Source organism: Limulus polyphemus, unplaced genomic scaffold, assembly GCF_000517525.1.
Source record: "Limulus polyphemus unplaced genomic scaffold, Limulus_polyphemus-2.1.2 Scaffold79, whole genome shotgun sequence".
NCBI classification, from domain to species: Eukaryota; Metazoa; Arthropoda; class Merostomata; order Xiphosura; family Limulidae; genus Limulus; species Limulus polyphemus.
In genome coordinates, this window is record NW_013665689.1 from 715018 (window position 1) to 731430 (window position 16413).

The 16413-nt window shown below is 33.0% G+C and overlaps 1 protein-coding gene across 1 annotated transcript in view; it reads right to left on the reverse strand.

Moving 5' to 3' along the window:
- LOC111087890 overlaps nucleotides 1–16413 on the reverse strand; it is a 152474-nt gene that overhangs the window by 106826 nt on the left and 29235 nt on the right. The window contains exon 2 of the mRNA XM_022396183.1: nucleotides 7335–7703. Coding sequence (XP_022251891.1) covers nucleotides 7335–7703 — 369 coding nt within the window. The remainder of the gene's footprint in view (nucleotides 1–7334; nucleotides 7704–16413) is intronic.

Genomic DNA, 16413 nt, shown 5'->3' on the forward strand with positions numbered 1-16413 from the left:
GCCAATGGGGGGGGGCGAGTAAAAAAGTAGGCAACAATAAAGTTCTTAAGTTTAAATAGCATATAACATCACTTCATATTCAACATAAACACAAACACACACACAAATGAAGATTACGTAAATAAATCTATCAAATTAACTGTGAAAACGGTGAATCTGTATATAGCTGAAATCAGTAAAAATAGTCTAACAATCAAAAGCATATGAAGTGACCACAACAGTAAATTCACCCTTGAAAATTTTCACCACAAAACATAAAATAAATTAATTCACATTGTGTTTCGGAAATCTGTCGTCCGTGAACTCATCTCACAATTTTGGTGCTAGCACAACCAAACTTGGAATACGGCCTCGGGATACACTTATTAGTATAACATAGTCTCCTTACCCTTATTTATTTGAGGGACCAAGGAAGGCAAAAAGGCGCCCATACACGATGGGGGTCTAAGGGTAAGAATTCCAGGATAGCTGAACTCGAACCTGAAAACGGAACTATGTTATAGGCCCCCCTTGGGTCCCAGGAGCACCAATTTTAAAACTATACAAAGCTAGAGGAACACAGCGTGGCACACGTGATCAAGTACCAAGAGTGGAAGCCTTTTTTGGGGGGGGAGAGGGGGCTACGGACCTTCTTGGGATAGCTATAGAAGCAATTAATGATAATGAAGAAACTTGATCGATACACTGGGGCTTCTGTGATTCATGAGGGACTTTGAACTGCGGAGTGGAAAGTCGTTAATTTATGCTATTCAAATAAATTGGTGGGTAAAGAATAAGACGGACACAAATAAAAAAATAAGGAATCTTTATTAATTAAAAATGATTAAACCTATCACTTCTGTTTAAACAACTTAAAAGCCAACTTATATTCTATCTTTCTTTTTTACCAACAAAGGAATATTCGCAGAAATGAAACGTCAGTTGCAGAGAAGTTGAATTTTTTTCCAAAATTTAAAGAAATCCTCGGGTTCTCTCGTCAAATATAATCTGTTACAAAATCAATAATGTCATACCCAGCTAAGTACTAAACTATAAGATTTGTTCTGGTTCGTTTTGAATTCCCTCCAAAGCCACTAGGGGCTGTCTGAGCTATCTGTTTCTAATTTATCAATGGCAGACCAGAGGGAAGGCAGCTAGTCAATATTAACCAATACTAACTTTCGGTATACTATTTTACCAACAAAGAGTGGGATTGACTATTACATTATAACGCATCCTGAAAAGGCCAGCGTATTCGGTGACTGAGATTTGAAATCACTACCCGCAGGTTGCGAATCGAGCGCTCTAACTACCAGATCATGTCAATAAGCTATTAAAAGTCAAACTCCTGTAAACATTGTACATCTTTAATAATGAATCAGTTTTTGCGTGTATCGTTGAAATTATTAATAAAATACGCATTGTTTATAAACATATCGTTAGCTGATAATCAAACAACAGAACTTTTTAACTTATTAATTATTTTTACGGTCTTTCGATGCTTAAAAGAAGACACTGCTCTAAATATGGCTTATAAGTTGTACAGGGAATTAATGAAATAATTAGTGTATTGATTAAAGCATTTAGAAGCAGTGACAGTTAAAATGGCTTGTCACTATTGTTCTGAGCTCAGCCTTACATCATGTTAACCAGTAATGTATAGGTAAAGTCCAGTGGCATCTACCAGCCATCTTTAACACTTAAATACATATATTTTTTAGCAGTTTACAGGTTGTTGTTTGAAGTTAAGCACAAAGCTACACAATAAGTATCGAAACCCGGTTTCTAGTTTTGTACGTCCGCAGACATACCGCAGTTTACAGCTTACTGTAGGTAGATATTTATTTGCCTAAGTTTTACGGTTTTAGTACTTTTTTGAGCTAAGTTAAGTTAAGTTAAGCTATATTTATAACTATAAAAAGTAAGAACATTTCCCCCTTAGTTAAAAAAATCCCTTCCAGTTATTGTATCTATGACGCATAGTTTCGAGCGATGGATTTTCCCAAGATGTTGTTTAACTAACTTTTAACAAGTCACCATTAGGCCAGGTGTATCCGCACATCAAATGATACATCAGTCACCCACCCCTATGTGCATCCTTCATTAATTTCACGATCGAAAGGACAATGAAAGGTTGAGTCATCTTGTGATTTGGAATACATATTGCCAAAAATAAAAGTCATCGATTAAAACGATTATATATATAGACATTTTTAACTCGCCATCTTTTCTTTTCTGTCCACCACAGGGCTTTCCCAGAAAGCATAAATTGTCAGTAAGATTGGATAAGAGACATCAATAACATTTCGTGATAAACAATGTATTTATGGGACTACAATATTTTTCATATGATGTTCAACACCTATGCTGGTGAGGCGAGAAAATACATTAAGTTTGGAAAGAGTTTGACTGCTAATGCTTACTATTATAAGTTTGGAAAGAGTTTGACTGCTAATGCTTACTATTATAATTTTTGCCTTTTATGCACTTCAAACAAAAACGATCTAAAACTGCTTTGAAACTTTTTTTACTTTGAAGTAGATAATTCTTAAATTATATTTTTTTTTGCGCTTTGTTAGTTTTGGAGTTTTACACTATAAAAATTGCATTTTATAAACTCGTTTCCTGCATAATGTCTAGGTTAGCCAAGAAGTTCTGGAATTAACAGAAAGAATTTTTGGTTTGGTTTGTTTTGGAATTTCGTGCAAAGCTACATAACGAACATAATAAAGATTAAAGATTTTATCACAAAAAATACTAAACATAAGAACAGTAAAGATTTTATCACCAATATACTGAATATAACAATAATGATAGATTTTATAAGTAACATACTGAGCATAATAATAACAAAGCTTTTATTACCGACATACTGTTTGTTTGTTTTTGAATTTCGCCCAAAGCTACACGAGGGCTATCTGCGCTAGCTGTCCCTAATTTAGTAGTGAAAGACTGGAGGGAAAGCAGCTAGTCATCACCGCCCACCGCCAATTCTTGGGCTACTCTTTTACCAACGAATAGTTGGATTGACAGTCACATTATAACGCCCCCACGGGTGAAAGACATGTTTCCGACTAAAGTGATTGTTAGTTCCTTCATGCATTATGACGTGGAAACTAAAACTGAATTTTTCAAACATATTTAAAGGATCCAGAACCCAAACGAAATTGTTTTATTATTATTTTATGAGAATATTTATTGAAAGTGATCAGTTTGGAAAAGCTTTAACATCTTCGCGCTTTGTTTTGTCTTTGGCCCCAATTTCATGATCTCTACATACAATCACTCAGCCTAGACGTGACTATTTTGATACCGTTTACATGGCTTAAACATACCCCAAAAAAACCTTAACGCAGTGGTTCCCAAATATGTTCAGCTCGCGCCACACTTTTAATGCCCCGAACTTTTTGCGGCACACGTAAATAAGTCCGTATGGCAGGTCTAGTGGCGGCCCCCTGACTAAGAGAGGCAGAAATTACTGTTATACTGTGTATCAACGAGAAAATAAATACAATTTGAAATTTAAAACAATTAGTAATACTTAATAATTGCAAAAAATCCGTTGCACACAGTTTGAGAAGCACTGCCTTAACGTACTTGTTTTTACAGCATTTATAATATATATAAAAGACTCTCTTCAGATTTAGTTTAAACTTAACACAGTTTTTTTCTTTCTGAGATTTCAGAAAATATATTAGTATAGATTCACAACATGTTTGAAGAGTGAGAGATGTAAAAAAGATAGGTAAAATTACAGAAAATTATAGTTTTTCTGTTTATTTGGATTTTTACTAGTAAATTTATATATATGAACATGCAAAATAAACAGCCAGTTCTCCTTCATAAAACAACAATTTCGTTTCAGCTATTTTAGTAGCGTTTCAGATTACCTTTCTAGAAAGATGTTTCAATAAAACTTTTACAATAGCGAATATTTTTTTCATTAAAGTAGCACAAATACCTCTTGAAATTCAAACAAAGCTAAGTTTAAGCTTACATAAAATTAATTTATACAAGTACAAAATTATTAACTTAATATCCTGTAATAAAACAGACTAGAAATTACTTAAAGTAATTATGTATTCACATATATATAACTAGTTCATAAATATTAGAAAAGGATAACAGAGCAATTTAAATCGTCTAATGAACTATAACTACCAAAAGAAAGAAAAACCCTTAAAGAAAACCAATTAGTGTAGTAAATCAATACAAACATATTTAACCATCGCTTTGATTTCAACAACTAAATATTTTTTCGAAGTTAAGAAAAACTTGTATCTGAAACTTATCAGAGCATCTATCGTCAGAAAATATATTGAAATATACCTATATCTAAAAATCACGTGTTACGATCTACGGACATCGATCGTTTCACTGACAAGGTGATTCGATGTAATTGAATATTAAAGAGAGAGAAATGGCCTGTACACTGTTTCCTTAATTATCTTGTAAAGTTATCATTAGGAATTCAAAAAGGAAATATGGCAACTCGTTTTCCTTTCATCCCATTGAAACGTTTCCCTTTTAATGAATCCAGGAAAGTCGAACTCGTCTCCAGATGATTAAGGAACACTTTTATTCAACCAGTGATAAGATGACTATGTAAAACATCATGATTAATGGCAACATTTTAGTTCGTTAATCATCTCTTCTACAAACAAAGGCAAAATTAACAAGACGAAAAAAACAACATTAACATTATTGTTATTGAAAAATATTAGGTAAACTTTTTCTGCATATTGAATTAATATCATAACTCATGAACGGTATGATATAGGACGGTGAAATTATATAGAGGTGTTAAGCATTTCATGTAGATGCAAACGCAATAGTTGTTACATGTTTTCACCAAGGGCCCTGTAATAGAACTCTGGATTTTTGAACTGGCGAGACGAATTTAAGCCCATGCGTTACAACATAATATTGCTCGCACTATTGTGGTTACGTTATAACAATGTCAGTTAATCGCTTAGCATGGATGATGTATGACAAGATGTTGCCGACAGGTTGACTACATTCCTTATCATGAAGTTAAGTATAAGGAACATCAGTTGAAAGTGAGAGAGGTGAAAAAGCGCCAGATCTTTGGCAGTCTCTAAAGAATTCGGTGATTAGAGAATGATTGGAGTGAGCAACCGTCTTTCTCAGTTCAATCGACTGGGAGATGTGAGAGAGAATGAATAAACCGAGAGAGGCAAAAGAAGAAACAAAATATATTTCTTAATCTATGCGTTATTGGTTACCGGTAATAAACAGCAATTTCTTCTGCGTCTGACACTGGTATGACTCAATTCTTGATAGGAATAAGTACAAACTACATAGTATTGATGGATATAGGATGTAAGAAGGGAAAGCAAAGTGAAGGTATAGCACGTCGCATTCCCTTTGGTCAGTAGCTCAAAATCATGGACGCCGTCAGATATCCTTAGTTGATTTGTCATCAATATAAGCTACCCAGTGGCACAAGGGTATGATTGCAGATTTACAATCCTAGAAATCGGGTTCCGATACTCGTGGTGGGCAGAGCACAGAGAGCTTTGTGGATGATTACAAGCAAATAAATAAAGCAAATATAAATATATTTAGTTTTCTATTCTCTTTTTTTCCTGTCAAAGATAATGAGAATACATTAAATCTTTCTGCTTTTTGACCTCTCAGTCTGAATAGATTTTTCATTTTAAAAATAGAGTCCGAACAATATTAACCGTTATCCACTCATTTCAATGTAGAGGCAATTTTGACAGAAGTACAAAATACCATTCATAAATGATGGCGATCTTCGGGTGCTAGTTGGACCTTAAAGAACATAATATATAAAAAGTATGTTTAATTTTTCTATACTATTTAATTAGTTAACAAGACAGCTAAAATTTAAATTCTGCCCTTAAGAAAATGTTAATTAACGTGCTCCAGATATTAAGATGAACAACACTGCTCTCGTTAATGCGTTAAAATGCTAAGCAGTAAAGAAAAAATAACTCTTGCATTACAAACAGTGTTTGGTTTTAATCGTTACTTTTTCTTATTTTTCCAAAGAATAACCCTTATTGATTATTCCAAATCACAAAACCATCGTTTGTTCTGCATGCTTTATGAAGAACAGCAGATAAAGTGGGTCGTAATTTACCTAAGCGTCAGATGTTGTTGTTTACGGTATTTTACTTCTACCACTAACTTTAATATTGTTTGTTTTTAATTATGCACAAAACTACACAAGAGCTCTGCCCACCACGGGTATCGAAACCCGGTTTCTAGCGTTGTAAGTCCGCAGACGTACCGCTGTGTTACTGGGAGGCTACTTTAATGTTGCTTTGTTTAATGTGTGAAACCTTACTGATTCGTTGGACACAGTTCCACATATATTTCTTTACTTTCATTACTTAATACTCAGTTCCCTGGGTTTAGCGGTATATCGATTAGTGTAATAACTTGCTTAATCGGTTTAGCTCTGGACTAGTTTGATTTTTTGTAGGCCTAACAGATAATCTATTTACAAAAACACATATTTGTAAAGTATCTTTGAGTTAACATGCTAATACTCTTTACGACAAAAAGTAACTAGTTTCGATATATTAATTTGTTTATTTACGCTTATTTGAGATCGTTGTTATTATACTACTAGAAATATGTTATTTAATAGAGAGTTTTCTTATTACATATCCATTTCTCTATGAGTTACCAGTAAGGTTGGGTAGTTACAACGCTAAATTTTAATGTCTGATTACTGAAGTGGACGTAGCACACATAGCCCACTGAGTAGCTTTTCATTAAGATACCAGTATTATATATCCTGTATTTTGAACTGCATTAAATCATTTGTTACAATATTCCAGATTGTTGCTTCATTATAAATAATGTTAAACCAGGTGAGGCATAATTGTTTGCGTGCCGGGCTGCGTATCGTAAGGTATAAGGTTCATCCTCGACGCTGCCCAACATGCTTCAAATTTCCAGCTATGAGTGCGTGATAACATCACCAAACGATCTTGTTAGTCTGTTCAAACCTTTGTGGTGGCAGGAGTTTCTGATTTCTTACCTTGCCTCTGATCAGTAGTTCAAAATTAGGGATGGCTATATCTGGACATTAGGAGTCTCTGACATCTGTGCAAAAGTTGCTGTTCAAATTAAAAATACCAATACCAGTAAACAGTGTTTAATTGCTTATAATCTTGTGTCACCATATTTGTAAGCAGTCCGTAAGTCTTTATATTAATTATATGTAGAATGGTACTGCAAAAGCTTAGGTTCATAGATTATATGCTTAATACGTTTAAATATAAATTCACGTCTATGAAAGCAACACAAGGAGTGTCAGATGGACTTATATTTATTTCTAAATATGACAGGCTTACCATAAACAACCATCCCCTGCTCACGAGAGTCCTGGTTGGCTAAGGAAGTCACAACACACGTGTAGGTGCCAGTCATATCAATTGTAGGTTTAATGATCCTCAGAGCCCGGTATCGAGAGTACGAGTCCATTGGTTCTGCTACAAAAGTGTCATCCAACCGTCCTTGAAGAAACCCTGAAACGTAACGGGTGCTGAGCGCTGGAATCCACTGGTAAACCGGCTTTACCTCGTTATTATAAAACCATTTGACCACCAAGTGCAAGTCGTTATGGGTGTATAAGTACTCGCAGTCCAGCGTAATGGGTCTTTCTGTCCCATTCTCAACCCAACGTGGAACTGACAGCCTCCTGATCTTTACTGCAGCGACATCTAGAATGATATTATATTTGTTAATGAATAAGCCGCATATTATTATAATAATATTTTTTGACAGTTTTGTGAGACCATAGATACTGAATTAAGTTGACTTCACTTAAAAAAAAAACAATTTTAAAGCTCGTTTTGTAGTTTCCGGTAGAGTTTTGGAATTATTTGGGGCAACCAACTGTATGCTTTTATACAAACAGATATTTCAGATATGTATTACGCTTTAGACAAACATTTTCTACGCCCTCCTCACCTGTGGCTCAGCAGTAAGTCTGATGGTTTATAACACTCATAATTAGATTTCGATGCTCTCAGTGGGAATGGCATAGTTCACTTATTTTGAAGCTTTGCGCTTAACAACAAACAAATAATTTTTACTTCAGGAAATTTTAATATATTTCAAATATGAAAGTAAAATCCAGGCTTTCTAGAAGACAGTTTTATATTTGTTATCATATTTAAAAAATAAGCACTTTTCAGTGACTCCTATTATAGAACTAAAATACAAAATCATATGGAAAGACTAATATGAATAGTTCACTTTGATGTTACCTATATATTTATGTGTAAGGGGGTTTTTCACACAATATTAGACTATGAAATTGAATAAAAAATTCACATATTCGATGTGTGAAAATTAAAATCAAGTAAGTGACTTGTCGAAAGAGATATTGCGATTTCTTATAATTTCGCCCTCCCCCCCAGTGGCACAGCGGTATGTCTGCGGACTTCCAACGCTAGAATCCTGGTTTCGATACCCGTGGTGGGCAGAGCACAGATTGCCCATTTTGTAGCTTTGCGCTTAATTACAAACAAACAAACAATCTTCTAATTTCTGGTACAGTGTGTAGGTTACAACAACACATGAACATAAATAAAACATTCAAAGGTAAACATTTTATCCAAACGTTTCACTGGGGAAAAAAAATACTGATTCTTTTCTAAGTCAATGTATATTTATACATATAATATCCGCAAGGTATCATTAATAATTGATTTGTTGAGAAGGTTATGCTATCAAACATCTAATTATTCTTTTCTAAGTCAGTTTATATTTATACATATAATATCTGTAAGGTATCATTAATAATTTCTTTGTTGAGAAGGTTATGCTGTCAAACATCTGTAATATCACATATAAACTGTGGCCCAGAATCTTAGCAAAGGATTAAGATAGGTTAAAATGCGTTGCATGAATATTTCGAATTTAAGTGAACGTTGTAGACTCTGAAGTATAATAATCTTTAAAGATGCTTTCTCTTATCAGTAATCTACGTGCTATGTAGATAAACAAGATGAGTAATTCCTATGAAATTAAAATCCATTTTGCACTGAGTTTATAATTTTAATATATAGAAACCTAGGTTTTAAACACGTAGTGCACTGTAGATAAACATTTGCTACATCCAGCAAATCTAAAATTATTAGTTAACTTGGGCCGATCATGGCAACATAAGTCTGTCGGATTTAGGATTGCCGATCCAATGTTTACGTCCCGTTACACCTCACTTAAACAAACACAAAAAATAATGTTCTGCACCTTGAAAATGTGGGTGCGCTATAAGGATGACTGTATGCTCCCATAATTCGGTCACACAAGAGTAGTTCAAAAGTTAGCGGTGTAAAGACGAATCGTTCAGATATTCAGTCCTTAAGTAGCATTGCGCGAAGATTCGAAAAAGAAAACAAGCAAACAAAATTTAATAATTTCACACGCAAGCAGAGTGAGATATAAACCCACATCTGTATAAACAACATACAGCATTCAAACATGAGTTTCTTATGCAAGCAACAGTGCTTGATGAGTATCTAAGAAAATCTACCAGACTGTTGTGAATTATAAAAGGAGAGGTAAGTTACGAATTTACAGACATTTCAAAATGAATAATTTAGCACACGAGGTACCAACAATTAAACTGTGGTTAACCAAATGTTTTAAAATTTAGACACTAACATTCATAAAACACAACAATGTAATGTACCTGAAACCTTGATATTTAAGTACAGAAATTATAAATTTCAAAAAAAAAAAAGAAGCGATAAAACAGTGGCATTTATGAAAAGTGATATTTCGATTGTTTGTTTGGAATTAAGCACAGAGCTACACAATGGGCTATCTGTGCTCTGCCCACCACGAGTATCGAAACCAGGTTTCTAGCGTTGTAAGTCCGCAGACATATCGCTGTGCCACTGGGGGGGGGGCTGACATTTCGAGCATGAGAGATAATTTGAATATATGTAAGCTAACTGATTAAAACGTAATGTATGTTTATATTAAAAGATCAGGCTTACTAAACTAAAGTAATTAACACCTAGATGCTGGAATTCCATTCTTAATGTTTAGAGAACGATAACTTAATATTGAATTTTCTAAATATTCGTAATTTAATTATTTTCGTTCGCATATAATGTAATTTAAACATATTAAAAGTGAGTACTTAAGTTTGTCTTAAAAAAACAACAACAGATAATTCCAAAACATCTAAATATTATTAGATCAAACTACTAATGTTCTTGGTGTTCTTTGAATCGAAAAATCAAGAGTTTTAAGAAACTAACTTCCAGGTACCGACGTTTCTAACATTAAGAGATAACACTGATCATCTATAGGCATAATTCCCAATACATATATTTATATGCATATACATAAATATAGATATGGGATATTGTGTGAAAATCAAGGAGTTAAACAAAAGAAGAAAAAAGGTTAGTGCGATTTAAGCATTTAGGTGATGCTTTTTCACAACCTCTTAAATTGAAATCAAACCTGGTTATTACACTATTGTGTTCTTCAGTATTTATAATTAAGAACAGCTGAAACTGTATATAATTAATATCACCAAATAACCTGCAAAACTGCCTACATTATACACCTGTATTAACTTTTGCTGGGATTTAACACAAATTAAAAAGAAATTCAAAACTGAATGACAATTAAAGTTAAAGTGAAGTTGCTTATTTTGTTTTTGCTTTGTTTGCTGTTAAGCGCAAATCGACACTATGGGATATCTTTAATCTGCCCACCGCAAATATAGAAACCCGATTTTTAGCGTTATAAATCCTCCGATTTAACGCTCAGTCATCAGAGGGCACTAGCTTATAGCTTAGTCTTAGTTGTATGTAAATATATATTCCAACTCTTAAAGTATAAACACAGATAGCATAATAAAGCACAAAATTTACTATGTATAATTCAAATACATTAAACCATGATATTACTACATAGAGGCGCGTGTGTTTTTACAGATGTTAAAAAGTAGAACTTTACTAATATATATATATAATGTGCAAAGTTTGTGTAATCAATATTTATTAGACTGTCAGAAGAAGTTTGTTATTTTTTAAGCGACGATGTATTAATATCCTATCCTGTCTTAATTACAGGTAATTAATTTTCATTTTAGTATTTTGTAAAGTGCATGTCCAGTACTTGTTTTTGTTTTGTTCTAGTTACAAAAATTAACAGTGTTTCTCATAGGACAATACAGCCCAGTTCTGTCCTTGGATTAAAAGAATATCGTTAGGCATTGTTATTTTAAAATTCCAACTATATATATATGTAATCTGGCATATTAATAAATTATTTCAAATAATCCGAATACCTCAGAGATGAAAAAATATGCAATTCCGCTGTTTAAGAAGTATGCCATCCTCATTCCTAATAGTCTATAGATCATTGATTTTGTCAATCAAATCTAAAAATATTGTAATCCCTATTTACTTTCATTGTAATATGCCAAGTTCTATATATATATATATATTTTAAATAAGGGGCTCAAGGTGTTAGAGCTATCACTACTTCAGCTATTTAGAAAAACATAAAGTTGTTACTCAATAATAAATAAAAAAGCGGGTTTTAGTGATGTTTTAGAGAAAATATATTTAATGAAGTTAGAGTGGTAAAGGACAATACAGATCGCAAAAACCACGTAATAGAATATAAAGGAAACTGTCAGGATGGTGCTCTATATTTATCAATGCCTGCAAGCATTCCCTTAAAGTATTTCTTTATCGAGTGCAAACACTGTTAATCTGCATTTAGAAACAAGAAACACAAACAAGCCTTAAAAAGTACTTTCGTGCAAAACTACAATTCGTATATTATTTTATTTAAAAAAAAAATAGTTGCTAAAATGAACAACTTAAAAAAAAACATCATTTATTCTCACCGCATTAAGGACTAATCCTAAATTTTAAGCTCAAACTCTAAAAAACAAACAACAACATTATTTAAACTTTTTATTATACATTTTTATCCAAAGAAATTGCTCGAAAAATTCCGTTTCAAGGACACTTTCAGCTTCAATATAGTCATAAAAATGCAACAAAGCATCATTAATGGATTGATTATGTCTGGTAACTTTGAAATGGTTGTTGTTTCCTACAGGAATGGTATCATGTAACAGGGATGCTCTCAGGAGAATATACATGTAGTGCAATTGCATATCTTCCATTATATTTTGGAATAAGCTATATTATGTTCTTTCAAACAACAAATGTCTTGTAAACACATCCGTGGTACTATGGAATAATGTATTATAATAATAATATTAATAAATAATCATAAACGAGGGATCTTTAGAAAGGTCTACCATTTCATAGAGCTAGTCTAATCGGATTTCCTGTTTTATGAAACAGTTTTTGCTACGTCAAATTTCACATTCATAATGTAACGGGTAATATATATATAAAGCACAGCTAACCTTCTCATAGAGTGCTTTTGAATATTTATGATTAACATGAAAAACACAGCAAACATTTATATTACTTATTTTCATGTGTTCAAGATTACAACCTAAAACATAAGCAGCCATTTACTTGGTCGTTTCGTATATCACCTAAAGCAATTAAACCTTTCTATTGTACCGTTTCCTACACTTAGAAGTAGTAGCTAAACGCAAATAGTTTTGCTATATTGTTTTATCGCTATTACTGATTTTTGTTTTTGGTAATGTTGCATGCTTAGGATAAGCATCTCAACATACATAAATTTACTTGAATCGTTAAGTTTAAATGGGACGAACATTCAAAAACGCATATTTTGTTTTCCTTTCAAAGTCCGACAACGAACTAAAAGACATCTTAAAGTTACATTCACTTTTTCATTTAGTCTTAATAAAGACTTAAAGCTTAATCATTTTCTTCTTATATTTTCTTACGATGAACAAGTGAAAATCTTACGTTTAAATCATTTCTTGCTCCTGCAAGCACCCTGGAATGATACTTATTGTAATTTAGATGTAGAGAAAATTATTTTAATCTAGCAATAATATGTTCAGTGATTGAAAGACTGACTTGTTTAATTTTTTGGGTTTTTTTTTATTTGTACAATCATATGAGATATATATATTTTAAAGTTCAAACTAACTTCGATCGTAACTTCTTCCCTATCTAATCTAATTGTCTTGTCATTTTTTTGCGAGCGAGAAGCTATCTATGCTCTGACCACCGCTGAGGATCACACCCCGAATTTTAGCTTTTTTTAAGTCTGTAAACTTAACCACCAGGTGAGAAATAAGTATCGTTTGTATATTTATTAATAACTACAAAATTACACGATATGTCGTGTCCATCGCATGTATATGAAATAACCACAAAATTACACAATGAACTACTGTGTCGTGTCCATCGCATGTATATAAAATAACCACAAAATGACACAATGAACTACTGTGTCGTGTCCGTCGCATGTATATAAAATAACCACAAAATTACACGATGTGTCGTGTCCATCGCATGTATATAAAATAACCACAAAATTACACGATGTGTCGTGTCCATCGCAGGTATATAAAATAACCACAAAATTACACGATGTGTCGTGTCCATCGCAGGTATATAAAATAACCACAAAATTACACGATGTGTCGTGTCCATCACAGGTATATGAATCCAATTTATAGCGTGAAAAGACCTCAGATGCTCAGCTGAGCCACTTGGGTGATTCCATTCTTGATTCAACATGTAATATGAGACTAATCGAAAATTTTAGAGCTTATCCAATAAAGATTACTTTGGAAAGGTAACTTGAGTATGATATGTATTTATGTTATACTCAAAGACTGAATTCAGTCATGGATAAGAAAAAAAATCATTGAAATAAAATCGCAAATAGTGAAATTAAGCTTTTCATCGGAGTTTGAGCATTTTATTTAGCTCATAGCGCAGCCTGCTAAAAAAGAAAACGAAAAAGAAAGAAAATCAGTAGTAGAAAGAACGAAACTGAAAAGAGATCTTCGATCTTTGAGCAAAACAATATAAGCAAATCGCGAAATGTTCATTGAGATATGCTTATGTAGTGTTTGTTTAATCTACGAATTACATTTGAATTGTGGGTACTGTCAAAATATCGTCTGCTATTGATAACCCAATACACGTGCAGACAACGACGTAATGATAACGAAAGTGAATTTTGATAGCGTGATATCGACCGTTAATGGCAATAATAAATATTTTCTTTTGATGAAGGAATGTTACGAGACACCATTAGTTGAACCTACAGAAGCTATCACACTTTGTAAGGACAAAGTTGTTTGGACAAATGAGCAAAATCATAGGCTTAAAAATACGACTGTTTGATAATTTGGGATCTAGAGAAGCTAATTTCTAAACAAGGAAAATACAATAAAATATTTTGCCCATAAAAATTCGTACATTAGACACAGACCATATATGTGTGATAGGGTAAGTTGTATAAGCAGGCAGTCCAACTACAGAATTATAAATTTTGTTATTTTAAGATTAAAATTTTGGCTTTAACCCATTTTTAGTTTTTTTTTTGTTCGAACCTGCGACCCGCAGACTGCGATTTAACGACAGAAGGAATGCTTAAGCCACAGACACTGGAATTAATAATGGTGAATTGTATCATTTGGCTACTTTCCGCCGCTGCATTGGTGAAGCATAGAATGTGACGTAACAGATACTTCATTTATCGCTGTGAAGAAAATTCCAGAAAAAAATTATTTTACTTTGTTCAACAGCATCAAATACGTCTGGTTTGACTTAGTGGTTAGGGAGCTCGACTCATAACCTGAGGGTCGCAGGTTTGAATCCCCGTCACTGGACATGCAGGTCCCTTTTTTTAGCACTTGGCGCATTATATTGCGACAGTGAATCTTACTAGTCGTAAGTAAAAGAGTAGACCAAGACTTGGCGGTGGGTGGTGTTGACTAGCCGCCGTCCATTTAGCCTGTCAATTTGGAATTAGGGACTGCTAGCGCAGATAGCCCTCGAGTAGCTTTGTGCGAAATCCAATAAACAAACGACAGGGTTTATTTCATGCAAATAGGACAGATATTGTGAAACGAAAAACTCTATGGCGTACGAAAAGGGTTGTAAATGCATTTCTAATTGCTAAAGTAGCACAAACAAATAAAAATTAACAACAATAAGAAAATAAAAATACGTGTTTGTAAACTTAATTGCATTCTATCTGTTTGTGAAATTACAGTTTTAATAGTTTTAAAAAATCAGTAGTTCTAAATATAATTATATTTCATTTTCAGTTCTAAGTTCATGTATTGTTCTATAATTAATTACCTTAATTTTTATTAGTTTATCTATACCGTTATTATACTTCAGTGTCTGCCATTTTGATACTGCCCGCAATTCAAGTTTAACACGTATGTTGAACAAAACCTACATAAACATTTCACAAACTGAGCAATCACGTAATGAACATTTCGTAATTTGCACATTTTGTTTCTCTTTTGTTTAATTTTTTTGCTTAATTAATTTTTCTGCATATCTTAATCCTAGGAATACTAACTGTACAATTTAATCCACAATATTACAACATCGATGTTCTTACATCAATTACAGGTGCATATGAAATCGATAAACTGACAAAAAAGTGTCCCACGGTTGGTCAGTAGTAGCATTGCGGACTTACAACGCTAAAACTCAATATATCGTTTACAGAGATGGACAGTGCGTAAGATTGTTTGTTTGTTTGATTGGAATTAAGCACAACGATACACAATGGGCTATCTGTGCTCTGCCCACCACGGGTATCGAAACCCGGTTTCTAGGGTTGTAAGTCCCGCAGACATACCGCTGTGCCACTGGAGGGTTTGTGCGTAAGATAGCCCATTATGTAGCTTTGTGTTAAAACAACAACGACAAGGAAAAGTACTTAACATTTTAAAATAAATGGATTTGGAATTTTGAGTAAAAAAGTATCTTAAAAACATCGTTTGAGAAAATCACGTTTTTGGACTGAATTATATTTTTTGTGCGTGTGTGTTTTTGTAAAAAATGAATAATAGTTTTAATATATATATATATTATTTAGGTGGTTTTTAAGAATCACAAAATAACTTCCATTAAATTATACAAGTGTTTTTTTTTCAGATTGTGTTTGTTTCTTTAAGAAAATAAATATAACATGACAAAGAAAACAGAAACAACATAATCCAGGGTTGTGTGTTATTTGGAAATTCACGGAAGAAATATCGAGTGTAATTATCAATATTTATTACATATTTTATTCTAACTGGCAGCTTAGCGGTAAGCTTATAAATATAACATGACAAAGAAAACAGAAACAACATAATCCAGGGTTGTGTGTTATTTGGAAATTCACGGAAGAAATATCGAGTGTAATTATCAATATTTATTACATATTTTATTCTAACTGGCAGCTTAGCGGTAAGCTTATGGGTTAAAATGCTAAATCCGGGGATCGATTCCCAAAGTTTGTTTGTTTGTT